Here is a 20124-nt window from a genome sequence, read left to right on the forward strand (position 1 = left end):
CCCAGATGTTTTATTTAAAGGAAGTGTATCAAATTGAATGCTTAGGATAATGCTGCATTAAAACTGAGACAAACAAAAAAGGTCAATACACACAGTCATGTCGTTTACATCGCCCTGACCACACACAAAGCATTGTACACGAAATATGAAAGTGAAATGTTGCACCAAAATCTCGTAGCTTGCCTGTGTGCACTGTGTGTTATTGAACAATTCAATTCAAATATTATTTGTTTTGCTTAGTATTCCTTTCTGGCCTGTTGGATGTAGAATGGTAGGAGGACTGATCACATCAGGTTGGCGAGCTAACTTGCTTGCATGATTAGCCAACCGAATAACAGACTAGTTACCGTTATGTTACAGTACCAATAGGTTGCTACTTCAACATTAGCAATGCCATCCACTATTTTTGGAATATAACCAGCCTATTGTCGGTTTTACTATGGAAAGGAAACATTATGATCAGGGGCGCAGATACGTTTTTTGAACTGTGGGGGACAAAAAACTGGGGGGGGACAAAGCTGCCAGCAAACCAACCCCAACCCCGATATGCCTGTCAAACTTGTTGTGGGTAACCATAGCAACCAAGCTCGAGCTCGCAACCTGTGCAGTCTGCGCAGCTCAACCAACCGAATATCAGTCTTTGTTTTGTTTTATGTGAGTTGTTGCAACTATGTATACACTGCTGTGCACCTCAATAAACCGAATGGTAATTAGTCTTTTGATTTTTCCGTGAGGTTTGCCTTATGCAAAGAAAGACAGTATAGACATTTTTTCCTCCCTATAAGTGGGGGGGACCGAACGAGGTGAATTTAAATCTGGGTGGGACGAATCCCACCCGTCCCACCCTCTATCTGCGCCCATGATTATGATGCCAATGACAATACTTACCTCAACATGCTTGCGCAGATTAGATGTCGAATTTTTGTATGCCGCAATGGTCGTCTTCTTGGGCACACATAATCTGCATTGCATAATGAAACTGTCACCCCTTTTCTCTACGAAGCTGAAGTGATCACGTATGTAGGGCCAGGGGTGCACTTCATTACTGGAAGAAATTGCGTTTTCTGCAGGGTCGTCCACCACAGGTTCCTCGGTCTCCTCCATGTCCGCAGGGGCGCTTTATCAACACCCGTGGCCCAGGGGCTAGGCCCCTCATAGGCTACCTGTCAACCCTACCCTTACCGTTGGCCAGGAAAACACTCTTATTTTATTTGCAATACGTGTCAAGCATTTACAGTGTAAGCGCGTAATTAGCCTAGAAGCCTACGATAGGTTACGTTTGGCTCAGCGTAGCTGCGCAAGGCCCACGCTCACATCGCTCAACACATCTGACCACAGAGGAAGAGAAGAACGCGCGCATTATCATTACAGAGCCGGTTGTGATTATTACCACGGACAGGACAGTGATACTGCGTAACTTTCACACAGGGGCATGGCCAGAGATAACCACACAAGCGCGCGTGCGCTATAATGTAGACCTATGTGTTGTAAACATAAAACACACACCTACAGACAAGTCCGTTTAAAAAATAAAATACATAAAAATAGCTCGGCGGCAGCGGCACGGTGGTGTAGTGGTTAGCGCTGTCGCCTCACAGCAAGAAGGTCCTGGGTTCAAGCCCCGGGGCCGGCGAGGGCCTTTCTGTGTGGAGTTTGCATGTTCTCCCCGTGTCCGCGTGGGTTTCCTCCGGGTGCTCTGGTTTCCCCCACGGTCCAAAGACATGCAGGTTAGGTTAACTGGTGACTCTGGATTGACCGTGGGTGTGAATGTGAGTGTGAATGGTTGTCTGTGTCTATGTGTCAGCCCTGTGATAACCTGGCGACTTGTCCAGGGTGTACCCTGCCTTTCGCCCATAGTCAGCTGGGATAGGCTCCAGCTTGCCTGCAACCCTGTAGAAGGATAAAGCGGCTAGAGATAATGAGATGAGATGAGATGAGCTCGGCGGCATGGAGACAAACATTCACTGCAAGTCAAGGTACTTGGCTCGGCGGCCACATGAAACGTAAACACCATGGACAGCGGCCAAACTCCTAAGTCTACAGACCGAAATACACGAAACCAAGTCCTACTAGGGTCTATTTTACCGATCTATGTTCAAGCATCATGCAAGTCTTCCTTCTCCTTGAATAAGACCGTGCATTCAACGGCCTTTTTGACATGAAATACCACTTGCAACAATATTTCACGCACTCCATCAAGAAAAAAGTTAAGCATGATGAACACGGGCATACTGTTTTGAGCATACGATTTTTTAAAAAGAAACTAGCTACATCAAAGTCCTTCAATAAACCCATCCTTTAGGACAAATGAGCTTAACCTAGTTCAAAGCATGACGCTAGCAGTAGCCGCATAAGGCAAAATCATGTGGGCCTTTCGTCAACAACAAGCCACGGCGGGCAAACATTAATACTCAAGTGTCCTTACCGGTACCTTAAAACGTCTTGACCACAGAACTTCTCAAGTATTTCACTTAAATCCACACGGGTTAACAACACACCCAACACAGCTAGCGAGAAATGTGGATCTGCGCTAGCTTTGTATTGCTATTCCCCTCAGTATGCTTACACTGTCTGCTGCCCGAACTGTGAACATTATAGCCTACAATCTTTTCATCAATTTCTTCAGTAGATGCCGTTTTAGACATTTTATTATCCCCATCGAAATATGCTATTATACTAACAGGATTATAACTCAAATCACACGACACGTATTCAAATCACAACTGATTTATTTTACTGTTGGACAGATCATAGCATATCTAGCCTAGCTGCACATAGCCTAGCTGCTGGTAGGCTGATAACCGATAAGTAGCTGATATTCTGAACAGATTGGTGATCCTTACCTTAAAAAAGTCTGTGACTTTAGGCAACGATTCTATCATTACCTGCATCTCTCTCTTTTTTTCCTTTTATGCGCCCCGCTAACATGTGAACGCTTCATCTTTCAAAGCCTCTAAATTTGTGTCTCAGTAGTCTGCAGTCTTTGGCGCGCTTTCGTGCGTGACGTTACATTTTGTTCCATTTTATTCTGGTCCAGTTGTGGGTGTTCGTTTCGCGAACCACATCCACCATGTCTCTTACAGCAGGCTACTGTGCGCTCATTTATTTCTAACCTTATTTCTATCCGTACATTAATGTAGGCCCACGATTCCGACAGTTTATTATTTTATTAATATTACAAGGCCCTTGATTGGCTGTGGCCCAGGGGCTTGAGCCCCCCCCCAGCCTTTTTTTATTTTTTATTTATTTTATTTTTTTACTCAGTAACGGTTGTGAGGTAAAATGTACCGAAGTACACTACTTAAAAGAAAACATACTTAAGTAAAAGTAAAAGTACACTCTTTAAAAATTACTTGAAATAGTATAAGTACACAAAAAAGCTACTCAAGTACAGTAACGTGAGTAATGTAATTCGTTACTTTCCACCTCTGGTAAAGTTCCAAGAAATGGAAAGTGACAGGTATACTTCAGTTCAAATTATTTTACTTAATAAAATTAACTTATTGTCAGTAATTAACTCAATTGTTTATCTTGATGCCATGCTGTTGAAATTCACGCATCTCAAATGAAATATGGAGGGCAGTGAATTAAAAATCCATAGCCATAAAAAAACCTCCACAAGTGACTGTAGTTTTGTATGACTTATTTTTAATCATGATTGCTACACTGTATATAGAAAGACAGCTGTTTATCTTTTAGTTGAGTTATAGCCTGTAAGTACTTACCGAGCATAAAGGAATTCCTCTATTTGTTAGTGCTGCCATCTTTATGCTTCTGAAGGAACAGGAGACTCTTCTACTATTGCAAAATTCAGGAAAGACAGATCGACTTTTATGCTGACTTTGGGGAAACTCCTTCCCTTGTGATTCACCACGGAGAGTGGATACTAATTCTACATTCAGTGATTGGTTCAAAGCATAGTGTTTGGTGCCAGTTTGTGTTAAAGGAACAGCAGCAGACAAGAAAACATTTGTGAGATCAGACGTTGAAAAGAAGCAAACTATATTCATTTATATGTGCATTTCTACTGTTTATCCATCAGGGTAAGCCAGTCTATCGCAGGGTTAACACACAGAGGCAGACAGCCATTTACACTCATGCAAGAAATAATAGATAATTAAAGTAGCTGAGAGCAGTAACTGGTAGAAAATATTTTAGTACAACACTGTACAGAACATCAACTGACATTATCATTCAAATTATTTTTTGCAGCATTTCTAATGGCTGAGTGAACTGGTCAGTGTTTCCTTTAACTGACCATCTACCAAGTTTTCTTTCAATTGACTCAATCAGCTAGCCTAGTAAACTAGACCCACCCGCCTAGCGGCCAAAAATAGTTTTGCCTAGCGAGTGGGTCTAGCCTCGCACCATATAAACAAAAACACCCCGGGCATCAAATCGTGCCCGCCAATCACAACGCAAGGTTTTTGTTTGGATTCTTTGGGCGGGCTTTTGCAGGAGTGACGATAAGGCTGCACGACGCTGGAGAAAGCACAGCAGGAAAGATGGCTACGGCTAGTGAACAGCGCTCGTTTGACTCCCCTTTGGAATCAGTTTTAGAAGAATTAGACTTGGAGTTTTCGTTGAAACATGAGCAGGAAGAGGCTCTCCGCTCATTCCTTTTCAAGAAGGACGTTTTCGCTGTTTTGCCGACCGGCTATGGCAAAAGTCTGATCTACCAGCTGGCTCCGCTCGTAGCCAAAAGGATGGGGCTAGTTTGTGCAGTACGAAGAATTAATAAACAGCTTTGAAACATTACTTTTTTATTGTTTCTTATTTTCCTGTTATTTTAAATTTAAGGGAAATTATTTCACCAAACACCACTAAATAACTCTCAAAAACAGTTTAAGCAAACCCTTGAAAAACACTTGAAAAAAAAATGAGTGTATGTGGTACAGACTCCAAACTTGTGGTCATTATCGCCAAACTTCTTAATATCTAGAGCCTGTTTATTAATTAATACGCATTTTGAAAAATTATTTATTTCAAGGCCTCCCCCACTGCTTTCTGTCGCTCTGACTATGTCACAGTCACTGTTGCGCTGATTGGTCAGAGCGTTGGCCTATACGCACAGAGACAGTTTGAAAGACAGCGGTTTGTTCCTCCCACCCCCTTCGGAAATGTCTACGGATCGAGGCCAGACTAAATATTCACATTTAGTCTGGCTTGCCAGGCTATCAATCAGCATCAAGTCTTGTGATAAGCAACAATATATGAGAGACTTTTCCAAGTTAGATAATAATGCTCTGATCTCTGACTTTCAAGATGTTGATTGGGGAAGCTTATTTGGTGGCACAAATGATATCAATGAGGTTTTTTCTATTTTCTTTGCAAAATCCAGTGAGATTATTAATACCCATGCCCCCTTGAAAACGTTGTCTAGAAAGGAAATTAAATTTAAATCTAAACCTTGGTAATCATTAGCAATTAGAAACTCAATGGGTTATAAGAATAAATTGCATAGAAAATTCATGAAAACTAGAAATCCGTGTCTTTTTGCTAAATACAGAGTCTATAGAAATAAGCTAAATCATTTAATTAATGTAAGTAAAAAACAATATTATAAGAATTATTTTACTTCTAATAAATCAAACATAAAAAATATTTGGAAAGGCATAAAAGAGCTAGTCACCCTTAATTCAAAAAATTATGTTATACCTTCAAAGATTATCATGTCATCTGACAAAACTTTATTAGATAAAATTGACATAGTTAATGAATTTAATAATTATTTTGCTAACCTAGGGAAAAATGTAAGTCATTCAATTCCAAAAGTGAATGCTTCATTTTCTGACTTCCTTTCTGCTTCACTTCACCACAGTTTTCTTTTGACTTATGTAGAAATTGGAGAAATTCAGGATATTATTTCTGGGCTTAAGTCTGGGAAGGCTTATGGCCCCTATAGCTTACCAGCCCCATTACTTAAGACCTTAAATACTGTGATTTCGAAACCTCTGCAAATCATCAAGTTTATTTGTATAGCGCTTTTAACAATAAACATTGTTGCAAAGCAGCTTTACAGAATTTGAACGACTTAAAACATGAGCTAATTTTATCCATAATCTATCCCCAATGAGCAAGCCTGTGGCGACGGTGGCAAGGAAAAACTCCCTCAGACGACATGAGGAAGAAACCTCGAGAGGAACCAGACTCAAAAGGGAACCCATCCTCATTTGGGCAACAACAGACAGCCTGACTATAATATTAACAGTTTTAACAGGTATAACCCTCAACTGTCCTCATGGGGCCGTCCTTCACAGGAGCGGTGCGATAAAACTCCGACCAGACACAGGGCACCAGGATGGATCAAGCAGGTCCGAGGGGCAGAAGAGGTCAGCATCTCAATCCCAGGATCAACATGTAACTCAGAGGGACAGATTGGGGGGAGGGGGGGGAAGAGAGAGAGAAAGAAAACACGTTGTTAGGTATGCCCTAAAAATGTCAAGTATTAAATCTGTGTGGTAGGCTCGCAGAGACGAGAGTCTTTACATCAGGCATAACACACAACAATGGCATGTTAATATGGTAAAATATATCATGACCTGCTCTGGCTGGATGCTTGATTGGGTGATGGGAGCACACTCCTCAGCAATGATGAGATGCAGATGGGACCCTTAGGGCTGGCCAAGACAATTCAGTTACATTTCACCGGGTCTGGGACATGCGACAGAATGTCTGACGGCCGATTCCCTGCAGGCTACGATAGCCAGTCGAGGTCTCCACCCTCTCCACCAAAAGATTTCCTGTTGACTCCATGTAACTCAGAGGGACAGATTTGGGGTGGGGGGGAGGGAAAGAAAACACAGGTGGTTAGGTATGCCCAATGTCACCTGAATAAGTAGGAACAGTATACATATTGCACCGAGTACAAGCAGGGACTCCGGCAACTAACTATGACAGCATAACTAAAAGGAGAGAGCCAGAAGGTAACACAGGCATGAGGGAGCCCCGGGACATAAAGCAGCCAGCCACTACACCGTCAATAAACTCGAGTGAGCAAGCGAGTGGGGACTGACAGCATCCATACATCCCAGTTTACCAAAACACTCTATGTCTGAGGACCCTCCAGATCTACTCCTTTACCTCATAAACACCATTAACAAAAGGCTTGACTAAACAGATATGTTTTCAGCCTAGACTTAAATGCTGAGACTGTGTCTGATTCCTGAACATTACTTGGAAGGCTGTTCCATAACAGTGGGGCTTTGTAAGAAAAGGCTCTGCCCCCTGATGTAGCCTTCACTATACGAGGTACCAGCAGATAGCCTGCACCTTTTTATCTAAGTAGGCGTGGCGGGTCATAGAGGAGCAGAAGTTCACTCAGGTACTGTGGTGCGAGACCATTTAGTGCTTTAAAGGTCAATAGTAGAATTTTATAATCAATACGAAATTTGATTGGGAGCCAATGCAGTGTGGATAAGACAGGTGTGATGTGGTCATATTTTCTAGTTCTAGTAAGGACTCTTGCTGCTGCATTTTGAACTAACTGGAGCTTGTTTATGCACTTATTGGAACATCCAGACAGTAAGGCATTACAATAATCCAGCCTGGAGGTAACGAAAGCATGGACTAGTTTTTCTGCATCATGCAATGACATTAAATTTCTTATCTTTGCAATATTTCTGAGATGAAAGAAAGCTATCCGGGTGATGTTATCAATGTGAGTTTCGAATGAAAGACTGGGGTCAATAATCACTCCGAGGTCTTTTACTGCTGCACGTGAAGAAACAGAAAGGCCATCCAGAGTTACTGTGTAATCAGAAAACTTACTTCTAGCTGTATGTGGTCCTAGCACAAGTACTTCAGTCTTGTCAGAGTTAAGCAAAAGGAAATTAATAAGCATCCAGTGTCTAATGTCCTTAACACATTCCTCAATTCTATTAAGCTGGTGTCTCTCATCAGGTTTTGCAGAGACATACAACTGTGTGTCATCAGCATAACAGTGGAAACTAATACAATGTTTACGAATAATATCGCCCAGAGGTAACATATATAGAGAAAAAAGCAGTGGACCCAAGACAGAACCTTGTGGAACACCAAACTTTACCTCGGTACGTCTAGAAATATCACCATTTATATCAACATACTGATAACGATCAGTTAGATAAGACCTGAGCCAGGAGAGGGCCATTCGCTTAACTCCCACAACATTTTCTAGTCTATCCAGAAGAATGGAATGATCAATGGTATCAAATGCTGCACTAAGGTCAAGCAACACAAGTAGCGAGACACAGCCCTGATCAGACACCAACAGTAGGTCGTTTACTACTTTAACCAGTGCTGTCTCTATGCTATGATGAGGTCTAAATCCTGACTGATACATTTCATGGATGTTACTCCTATGTAAATATGAGCATAACTGCTGTGCCACAGCTTTTTCAAGGATCTTGGAGATAAAGGGGAGGTTTGATATTGGCCGATAATTGGACAGCTGACAGGGATCAAGTCAAATATTATACAATCTTTCTTTTTCATCAGGTATTGTCCCAGATTCTTTTAAAATTGCTAGAGTAATACCTGTATATAAATCTGGGTTACATTTTTCTGTCTCTAACTTTAGACCTATTTCTTTATTATCCATTTTCAATCAAATATTAGAACGACTAATGTACAATAGACTTGTCAAATACTTGGATAAGTTTGATATTTTATATACTGGCCAGTTTGGTTTTCGAGCTGGCCACTCAACAGAGCATGCTCTCATTAATTACAGATAAAATACAAAGAGCAATTGAGAGAGGCCTTTACTCTTGTGGTATCTTTCTTGACCTTAGTAAGGCATTTGACACTGTCGATCATAAAATTCTGCTTGCCAAATTACATTCATATGGCATTCGTGGTATTGTATATAATTGGTTTGTTTCATATTTGTCTAACAGACAGCAATTTGTTTCATTTGGCCATCTTTCATCGGCATATCAATCAGTGTCATGTGGGGTCCCACAAGGCTCTGTTTTAGGCCCTCTTCTTTTTCTCTTATATATAAATGATTTTAGTAATTGCTCCAAGCTGTTTGACATACATTTGTTTGCAGATGATGCCAATTTACTTCTTACGGATTCTTCCTTGGACTCTCTACAACATGGGCGATTGCTCTAAGACAACGAGGGAGGCTCAGCCTCCTCTAAAAATGACGAACATCGTGTAGGATGAATTGCGCTAGGCTTATGTTATAGCCGACCTTATAACATTGCTATTTCAGATCCAGAATCATAGAAATATATGTGCTCAACCCAACTACAGTGCGAAATCATTCCGTTATAACTTTCCCCAGTTCGCCTAATGTATGCGTGAGTTTTTCCCCCTCGTGACAACGCGATGCAGCCCAGCCTCAGTGGACTTCAATGGCATTTGGGAGCTATGCGCTTTTCAATCTCAAAATGCAAGACGATTATTGGATAAATACTGCGAAAACGCCCGCCCATGGACTCCCACGGACTCCCAGCCTCACAGTGGACTTCAATGGCATTTGGGAGCTATGCGCTTTTCAATCTCAAAATGCAAGACGATTATTGGACAAATACTGTGAAAACGCCCGCCCACGGACTCCCAGCCTCACAGTGGGAGGGACATGGCAAAGCTTTCCGCGAGGAGACTGGTGATTGGTGAAAGCTGCCGGATATTTTCTTTGATTGACAGCTCGTTTCAAATATAGACAGGCAGCGGTGAATTTCAGTTCAGTCCCATGCGGATTCGCAAGTGCTGTGGTGTATTGTAAGAGATCAGCTTACATTTCGATTTCATTCATTACATACGGTTTCTACCAGCTTTTTTAGTTTGTATATATTTTCACTGTAAATAAAGTGTAAATATAGTGTTGTCAAGTTTGCTATCTTAGTTCCAGAAATTTTGTTTATTTGAGTGACTGAACTTGAACTTGAGGGGGCTAGTCAGCTAGCAAGAAAGTTGCGCACGGATGCCAAGCATTGCTGATTTAATTTTGGCGAAGCCATTTGCCAGTCTTCCTTTCGAGGAAAAAATTAAAATTAAAGAGCAGGGTAGACCAACGCCTCAAATTGACTTGGTGAAAAAGGTAGGGAATAATACTCGTTCCTTTCAGCTCTCCTGGTACGAGAAAGTGAATTGGCTAACAGCAAGTGACCCACATCAACAACAGTAAATAGGCTACTTTAGTAATATGTCATGGATGGACCAAAAATATAGACTCTATTTAAAATGTTTATGCTGAGTATATTATATTGGAATATATATTTCTCTGGATATGAATTAAATACAGCTACAATTTGGAAAACATTTTTAAACAAAAACACAGCCGAGAACATTTCACACTACAGACCTGGATTAAAAGTGAAGGGTTATCAAAATTGTCAATAAAACATTTCTCAGTCAAAATAAGTAAAATATAGGGAAAGTGTCATTGAATGAAATGTGTGGCACCCAGCTCTATGTTTGGCTCCCCAAGGTCAGTGCTTGTGCCTATTCCAGAACACTCTGCTGTTACTGCTGAGGTTCCTGACAAAGAGCTGCTTTCAATAATGATCAATTTTTAAACAACATGCCACATGCCACAATTTTAAAATATAAAATGTTAAAATATACCCCTCCCCCCCAACACCACCATCATGTATATTGGACAGTAGGCTAATGGGCCAAAAGAAACTGTTATTTCACAGTTTGTGACCCTGCCAACAATCAGCCAGATCAGAGGCAAGAGTATGGGCAAAATTGATGTGTTTTTTCTTTTTTCTTTTAAAATCTGGAAATATTGTAACCGACCAGCCTCCCCTGTTTGAAAGACTACCAGCCGCCACTGCTCTACAAGTCAAAATTAATTCAGAACTTGAGAGAGTCAATCTCTGGCTGTGTGCAAACAAATTATCCCTTAATAAATAAAATAAAACTAATTTTGTGATTTTTCCTCCATTTCAAAAGAAATTGTTAAGCCCTTTTATAATTACATTGAATCAGAAGCCAATTAAACAAAAATCTAGTATGAAATATCTTGGAGTAATAATAGATTCTCATCTTACTTGGAAAGAGCATATTAATCAGTTGTCAAAGAAAATATCTAGGGGTGTGGGAATCTTGTCTAAACTTTGCTATTATGTTCCTCAGAACATTCTTGTGCAGCTTTATTATTCTCTTATTTACCCATTTTTAATTTATGGTATTTTAGTATGGGGAAACACCTACCCATCAACTTTAAAGGAACAGTCCACCGTACTTCCATAATGAAATATGCTCTTATCTGAATTGAGACGAGCTGCTCCGTACCTCTCTGAGCTTTGCGCGACCTCCCAGTCAGTCAGACGCAGTCAGACGCGCTGTCACTCCTGTTAGCAATGTAGCTAGGCTCAGTATGGCCAATGGTATTTTTTGGGTCTGTAGTTAGATGCGACCAAACTCTTCCGCGTTTTTCCTGTTTACATAGGTTTATATGACCAGTGATATGAAACAAGTTCAGTTACACAAATTGAAACGTAGCGATTTTCTATGCTATGGAAAGTCCGCACTATGATGACAGGCGTACTAACACCTTCTGCGCGCTTCGGCAGCGCATTGATACGGAGCTCAGATATCAATGCGCTGCCGAAGTGCGCAGAAGGTGTTAGTACGCCTGTCATTATAGTGACGACTTTCCATAGCATAGAAAATCGCTACGTTTCAATTTGTGTAACTGAACTTGTTTCATATCACTGGTCATATAAACCTATGTAAACAGGAAAAACGCGGAAGAGTTTGGTCGCATCTAACTACAGACCCAAAAAATACCATTGGCCATACTGAGCCTAGCTACATTGCTAACAGGAGTGACAGCGCGTCTGACTGCGTCTGACTGACTGGGAGGTCACGCAAAGCTCGGATAGGTACAGAGCAGCTCGTCTCAATTCAGATAAGAGCATATTTCATTATGGAAGTACGGTGGACTGTTCCTTTAAAGCCCTTAGTAATATTACAAAAGAAAGCTGTAAGAATTATAACTTTTTCTTCATTTACTGGACACACTTCTCATATTTTTAAAAGGCTAAACATTCTCAAATTTTGTGATATAGTCTTATATTGTAATTCTATATTTATGTATAAATTCAACACAAATGTTTTGCCTTCTTTTTTTGATAATTTTTTCTTAAGTGTCAGAACAAGGCATAAATACAATACCAGGCTGGCCTCAAGGTCAAGTTATTCTCTGCCTCCAGCTCGTACTAATTTTGGTAAATTTAATATTCGATTTAAAGGAGCAGTTCAAGAAGGTCCGGGTTCGAGCCCCATGGCTGACGAGGGCCTTTCTGTGCGGAGTTTGCATGTTCTCCCCGTGTCCGCGTGGATTTCCTCCGGGTGCTCCGGTTTCCCCCACAGTCCAAAGACATGCAGGTTAGGTTAACTGGTGACTCTAAATTGACTGTAGGTGTGAATGTGAGTGTGAATGGTTGTCTGTGTCTATGTTTCAGCCCTGTGATGACCTGGCGACTTGTCCAGGGTGTACCCCGCCTTTCGCCCGTAGTCAGCTGGGATAGGCTCCAGCTTGCCTGTGACCCTGTAGAACAGGATAAAGCGGCTAGAGATGAGATGTATTTTTAGTTGTTTGTTTTCATTTATTTTTTCACATAATACTCTGCATGCAGGTCTTGTGATTTTTGTATATAAGCCTTTTTAAAAAATCAGACTGCCTGAGTAAAGTAAGGAAGAAATGTAACTTCGAGTTATCCTTCCAAAAACGAAGTAATGAGGTTCGGAGAAATTAAACTGTGATCTTAGATGACCTTTTGGCGTTTGATCTGAATGAAAGCACTGTACTATCTTGCTTAGAAATGGTCTTGAGTAGACTTTCTGACCATAACTTGAAATTGGCTCCAAAGAAACGCTACTTTTTGAGGTAGTCCATCAAATTCCTTAATTGGCCATATCATTGAGGATGGAGGTTCTGTAGACCCAAGTAAAGATGACAGCATATCAAGCTGACTTCAAGGAGGCAGATGGAGTAAACCCTCCGATAAACTTGCTAGATCCTTTCCTTGAATGTTAATTTTCTATCAACACTTAATCCCTGGGTATTCAGCCTTTGCAAAACCCTTGTTTTTACTACTGGCTGGTCACAAACAAAAGATCGACTGTGTAAATGTGTTGTAGTGGGTTGTAATGGGTTGGGTGCTAAAGTGAACTGATTGGACTGCTGATCATGATCATGCTTTTGCTGAGCTCAAAAAAACCCTTCATTAATTCATCTGTCTTGGCTCACCCAGACTTTGGTCAATGCTTCTTGTCAAGCGATGCTTCCTTGGATGGTCTTGGGGCTGTTTTGTTTCAAGTATAGGAGGGTGATACAGTAGCTATGCTGATAGCATTTGCTAACAAGTACTTAATTCAGTCACAGAAAAACTGTCCAGCCCACCGATTGGAGTTTTTTGCTCTTAAATGGGCAGCTTGTGACAAATTTAGCAACTGGCTAAAAGGTCATGATTTTACTGTGTGGATAGGGAGTGCTCCGTCAATTATTTCATATTTTTTTATAAAATAATTTGTTTCACTGTGAAATCAAGTATGAATATTAGTTGAAATAACAAACAGCATTGGCAAATAACCAGAGGTGGAAAGAGTACTAAAATATTATACTCAAGTACAAGTACTGTTACTCTGATGAAATTTTACTTAAGTACAAGTAAAGTTACCAGACAAAAAATCTACTCAAGTAAAAGTAAAAAGTAGATCATTTAAAATGTACTTTGAGTAAAAGTAAAACGTTACTTTTAACAATGGGTGTCTTCTGCCTCCATTGTGTTGTGCAAAAATGAAAAAGAAGAGGAAACAAGGATATATGTACATCTCAACCCAGATGTTTTATTTAAAGGAAGTGTATCAAATTGAATGCTTAGGATAATGCTGCATTAAAACTGAGACAAACAAAAAAGGTCAATACACACAGTCATGTCGTTTACATCGCCCTGACCACACACAAAGCATTGTACACGAAATATGAAAGTGAAATGTTGCACCGAAATCTCATAGCTTGCCTGTGTGCACTGTGTGTTATTGAACAATTCAATTCAAACATTATTTGTTTTCCTTAGTATTCCTTTCTGGCCTGTTGGATGTAGAATGGTAGGAGGACTGATCACGTCAGGTTGGCGAGCTAACTTGCTTGCATGATTAGCCAACCGAATAACAGACTAGTTACCGTTATGTTACAGTACCAACAGGTTGCTACTTCAACATTAGCAATGCCATCCACTATTTTTGGAATATAACCAGCCTATTGTCGGTTTTACTATGGAAAGGAAACATTATGATCAGGGGCGCAGATACGTTTTTTGAACTGGGGGGGACAAAAAACTGGGGGGGACAAAAAACTGGGGGGGACAAAAAACTGGGGGGGACAAAGCTGCCAGCAAACCAACCCCAACCCCGATATGCCTGTCAAACTTGTTGTGGGTAACCATAGCAACCAAGCTCGAGCTCGCAACCTGTGCAGTCTGCGCAGCTCAACCAACCGAATATCAGTCTTTGTTTTGTTTTATGTGAGTTGGTGCAACTATGTATACACTGCTGTGCACCTCAATAAACCGAATGGTAATTAGTCTTTTGATTTTTCCGTGAGGTTTGCCTTATGCAAAGAAAGACAGCATAGACGTTTTTTCCTCCCTATAAGTGGGGGGGACTGAACGAGGTGAATTTAAATCTGGGTGGGACACATCCCACCCGTCCCACCCTCTATCTGCGCCCGTGATTATGATGCTAATGACAATACTTACCTCAACATGCTTGCGCAGATTAGACGTCGAATTTTTGTATGCCGCAATGGTTGTCTTCTTGGGCACACATAATCTGCATTGCATAATGAAACTGTCACCCCTTTTCTCTACGAAGCTGAAGTGATCACGTATGTAGGGCCAGGGGTGCACTTCATTACTGGAAGCAATTGCGTTTTCAGCAGGGTCGTCCACCACAGGTTCCTCGGTCTCCTCCATGTCCGCAGGGGTGCTTTATCAACACCCGTGGCCCAGGGGCTAGGCCCCTCATAGGCTACCTGTCAACCCTACCCTTACCGTTGGCCAGGAAAACACTCTTATTTTATTTGCAATACGTGTCAAGCATTTACAGTGTAAGCGCGTAATTAGCCTAGAAGCCTACGATAGGTTACGTTTGGCTCAGCGTAGCTGCGCAAGGCCCACGCTCACATCACTCAACACATCTGACCACAGAGGAAGAGAAGAACGCACGCATTATCATTACAGAGCCGGTTGTGATTATTACCACGGACAGGACAGTGATACTGCGTAACTTTCACACAGGGGCATGGCCAGAGATAACCACACAAGCGCGCGTGCGCTATAATGTAGACCTATGTGTTGTAAACATAAAACACACACACCTACAGACAAGTCCTTTTAAAAAATAAAATACATAAAAATAGCTCGGCGGCATGAAGACAAACATTCACTGCAAGTCAAGGTACTTGGCTCGGCGGCCACATGAAACGTAAACACCATGGACAGCGGCCAAACTCCTAAGTCTACAGACCGAAATACACGAAACCAAGTCCTACTAGGGTCTATTTTACCGATCTATGTTCAAGCATCATGCAAGTCTTCCTTCTCCTTGAATAAGACCGTGCATTCAACGGCCTTTTTGACATGAAATACCACTTGCAACAATATTTCACGCACTCCATCAAGAAAAAAGTTAAACATGATGAACACGGGCATACTGTTTGGAGCATACGATTTTTTAAAAAGAAACTAGCTACATCAAAGTCCTTCAATAAACCCATCCTTTAGCGCAAATGAGCTTAACCTAGTTCAAAGCATGACGCTAGCAGTAGCTGCATAAGGCAAAATCATGTGGGCCTTTCGTCAACAACAAGCCACGGCGGGCAAACATTAATACTCAAGTGTCCTTACCTTAAAACGTTGTCTTGACCACAGAACTTCTCAAGTATTTCACTTAAATCCACACGGGTTAACAACACACCCAACACAGCTAGCGAGAAATGTGGATCTGCGCTAGCTTTGTATTGCTATTCCCCTCAGTATGCTTACTCTGTCTGCTGCCCGAACTGTGAACATTATAGCCTACAATCTTTTCATCAATTTCTTCAGTAGATGCTGTTTTAGACATTTTATTATCCCCATCGAAATATGCTATTATACTAACAGGATTATAACTCAAATCACACGACACGTATTCAAATCACAACTGATTTATTTTACTGTTGGACAGATCATAGCATATCTAGCCTAGCTGCACATAGCCTAGCTGCTGGTACGGCTGATAACTGATAAGTAGCTGATATTCTGAACAGATTGGTGATCCTTACCTTAAAAAAGTCTGTGACTTTAGGCAACGATTCTATCATTACCTGCATCTCTCTCTTTTTTTCCTTTTATGCGCCCCGCTAACATGTGAACGCTTCATCTTTCAAAGCCTCTAAATTTGTGTCTCTGTAGTCTGCAGTCTTTGGCGCGCTTTCGTGCGTGACGTTACATTTTGTTCCATTTTATTCTGGTACAGTTGTGGGTGTTCGTTTCACGAACCACATCCACCATGTCTCTTACAGCAGGCTACTGTGCGCTCATTTATTTCTAACCTTATTTCTATCCGTACATTAATGTAGGCCCACGATTCCGACAGTTTATTATTTTATTAATATTACAAGGCCCCTGATTGGCTGTGGCCCAGGGGCTTGAGCCCCCCCCCCTTAAAGCGCCGGTGCATGTCCGCCATCGTCTGTGTGAGAATCGCGCGCGCGACAACTGTCCTTCCCGTGATTCATTTCCAGAACGCATTTCCCCTTCTCCGTTTTAGCCTTTTTTTATTTTTTATTTATTTTATTTTTTTACTCAGTAACGGTTGTGATGTAAAATGTACCGAAGTACACTACTTAAAAGAAAACATACTTAAGTAACAGTAAAAGTACACTCTTTAAAAATTACTTGAAAAAGTATAAGTACACAAAAAAGCTACTCAAGTACAGTAACGTGAGTAATGTAATTCGTTACTTTCCACCTCTGCAAATAACATGATAGAATGATGTATTAGTCAAGATGTAGCTTTTCCCCCCTTTTTGGTGGTAACTGCATCATGTTAAATGGACAAGCCTACAGATTAAAGAAGACACTTAAATCTTGTGGGGTTTTTTTTTTTTTTTACATTTGTAGAACTTGGTGTTTGACGTGCAGTCACAGGATTTCATGGACCATGTTTTTATTTGTGAATGCAGATAGATAGTGGGTAAAACTGATGTGAATTGACCATAACAGGAATAAATTATGTTAAATAAACTACAAATTGCTCTCAGTGTGAAAGAGTATCTGCTGTATGATCAGTGTACTATGATCACTCTGTATGCCATGAGTTTTCTTTTGCACATTGTTTATTCTAGCTTTTCTTTCTTGTGCTGTTTGGTAATTGCATGTACCTCAGTCAGCACTTATGAATGTGGTTAAGGCAAATAAAATGACAGAAGTCGTCGTGCAGTTAGGGTTTTTTTTTTTAATCACCACAACTGATGCTCAGAGAAGAGGAGTGCTATTCTAAATGGCAGCCTTCAATCAGATCTACACTTTCTGTGTTTCATTTCTGAGAATAGTTTCCAACCGTTCCTGTATAGAGAAACTGCAGAGTTCATATCAAACCATAATCCACTACATGTGATATTCATTAAAACTTTAAACATCTAGATCGGGTAAATTAAATTGTAAGTAGAAAGTTAATCTTAAAATAAGTTTTCTAGGAACAGAAGCAGACAACAATGCTCTCTCTTCCTAAGATGAGATCTAAATTTGAAAAGAAGCAAACCACATTCATTTACAGTGGGGCAAAAAAGTATTTAGTCAGCCACCAATTGTGCAAGTTCTCCCACTTAAAAAGATGAGAGAGGCCTGTAATTTTCATCATAGGTACACTTCAACTATGAGAGACAGAATGGGGGGAAAGAATCCAGGAAATCACATTGTAGGATTTTTAATGAATTAATTGGTAAATTCATCGGTAAAATAAGTATTTGGTCACCTACAAACAAGCAAGATTTCTGGCTCTCACAGACCTGTAACTTCTTCTTTAAGAGGCTCCTCTGTCCTCCACTCTTTACCTGTATTAACGGCACCTGTTTGAACTCGTTATCAGTATAAAAGACACCTGTCCACAACCTCAGTCACACTCCAAACTCCACTATGGCCAAGACCAAAGAGCTGTCAAAGGACACCAGAAACAAAATTGTAGACCTGCACCAGGCTGGGAAGACTGAATCTGCAATAGGTAAGCAGCTTGGTGTGAAGAAATCAACTGTGGGAGCAATTATTAGAAAATGGAAGACATACAAGACCACTGATAATCTCCCTCGATCTGGGGCTCCACACAAGATCTCACCCCGTGGGGTCAAAATGATCACAAGAACGGTGAGCAAAAATCCCAGAACCACATGGGGGGACCTAGTGAATGACCTGCAGAGAGCTGGGACCAAAGTAACAAAGGCTACCATCAGTAACACACTACGCCGCCAGGGACTCAAATCCTGCAATGCCAGATGTGTCCCCCTGCTTAAGCCAGTACATGTCCAGGCCCATCTGAAGTTTGCTAGAGAGCATTTGGATGATCCAGAAGAGGATTGGGAGAATGTCATATGGACAGATGAAACCAAAATAGAACTTTTTGGTAAAAACTCAACTTGTCATGTTTGGAAGAGAAAGAATGCTGAGTTGCATCCAAAGAACACCATACCTACTGTGAAGCATGGGGGTGGAAACATCATGCTTTGGGGCTGTTTTTCTGCAGAGGGACCAGGATGACTGATCCATGTAAAGGAAAGAATGAATGGGGCCATGTATCGTGAGATTTTGAGTGAAAACCTCCTTCCATCAGCAAGGGCATTGAAGATGAAACGTGGCTGGGTCTTTCAGCATGACAATGATCCCAAACACAATGCCCAGGCAACGAAGGAGTGGCTTCGTAAGAAGCATTTCAAGGTGCTGGAGTGGCCTAGCCAGTCTCCAGATCTCAACCCCATAGAAAATCTTTGGAGGGAGTTGAAAGTCCGTGTTGCCCAGTGACAGCCCCAAAACATCACTGCTCTAGAGGAGATCTGCATGGAGGAATGGGCCAAAATACCAGCAACAGTATGTGAAAACCTTGTGAAGACTTACAGAAAACGTTTGACCTCTGTCACTACCAACAAAGGATATATAACAAAGTATTGAGATGAACTTTTGTTATTGACCGAATACTTATTTTCCACCATAATTTGCAAATAAATTCTTTAAAAATCAGACAATGTGATTTTCTGGATTTTTTTTCTCATTTTGTCTCTCATAGTTAAGGTATACCTATCAGAGGTGGAAAGAGTACTAAAATATTATACTCAAGTACAAGTACTGTTACTCTGATGAAATTTTACTTAAGTACAAGTAAAGTTACCAGACAAAAAAATCTACTCAAGTAAAAGTAAAAAGTAGATCATTTAAAATGTACTTTGAGTAAAAGTAAAACGTTACTTTTAACAATGGGTGTTTTCTGCCTCCATTGTGTTGTGCAAAAATGAAAAAGAAGAGGAAACAAGGATATATGTACATCTCAACCCAGATGTTTTATTTAAAGGAAGTGTATCAAATTGAATGCTTAGGATAATGCTGCATTAAAACTGAGACAAACAAAAAAGGTCAATACACACAGTCATGTCGTTTACATCGCCCTGACCACACACAAAGCATTGTACACGAAATATGAAAGTGAAATGTTGCACCGAAATCTCGTATCTTGCCTGTGTGCACTGTGTGTTATTGAACAATTCAGTTCAAACATTATTTGTTTTGCTTAGTATTCCTTTCTGGCCTGTTGGATGTAGAATGGTAGGAGGACTGATCACGTCAGGTTGGCGAGCTAACTTGCTTGCATGATTAGCCAACCGAATAACAGACTAGTTACCGTTATGTTACAGTACCAACAGGTTGCTACTTCAACATTAGCAATGCCATCCACTATTTTTGGAATATAACCAGCCTATTGTCGGTTTTACTATGGAAAGGAAACATTATGATCAGGGGCGCAGATACGTTTTTTGAACTGGGGGGGACAAAAAACTGGGGGGGGGGACAAAGCTGCCAGCAAACCAACCCCAACCCTGATATGCCTGTCAAACTTGTTGTGGGTAACCATAGCAACCAAGCTCAAGCT

At 40.9% G+C, this 20124-nt stretch overlaps 1 protein-coding gene across 1 annotated transcript in view; it reads right to left on the reverse strand.

Moving 5' to 3' along the window:
- LOC132891662 (uncharacterized) overlaps positions 1 to 3835 on the reverse strand; it is a 105223-nt gene extending 101388 nt beyond the window's left edge. Inside the window, exon 1 of the mRNA XM_060929460.1 lies at positions 3726 to 3835. Coding sequence (XP_060785443.1) covers positions 3726 to 3764 — 39 coding nt within the window. The 5' untranslated portion in view covers positions 3765 to 3835. The remainder of the gene's footprint in view (positions 1 to 3725) is intronic.
- Between the last annotated feature and the right edge of the window lie 16289 nt (positions 3836 to 20124).

The sequence above is a fragment of the Neoarius graeffei genome, chromosome 9, assembly GCF_027579695.1.
Source record: "Neoarius graeffei isolate fNeoGra1 chromosome 9, fNeoGra1.pri, whole genome shotgun sequence".
Lineage (NCBI taxonomy): Eukaryota > Metazoa > Chordata > Actinopteri > Siluriformes > Ariidae > Neoarius > Neoarius graeffei.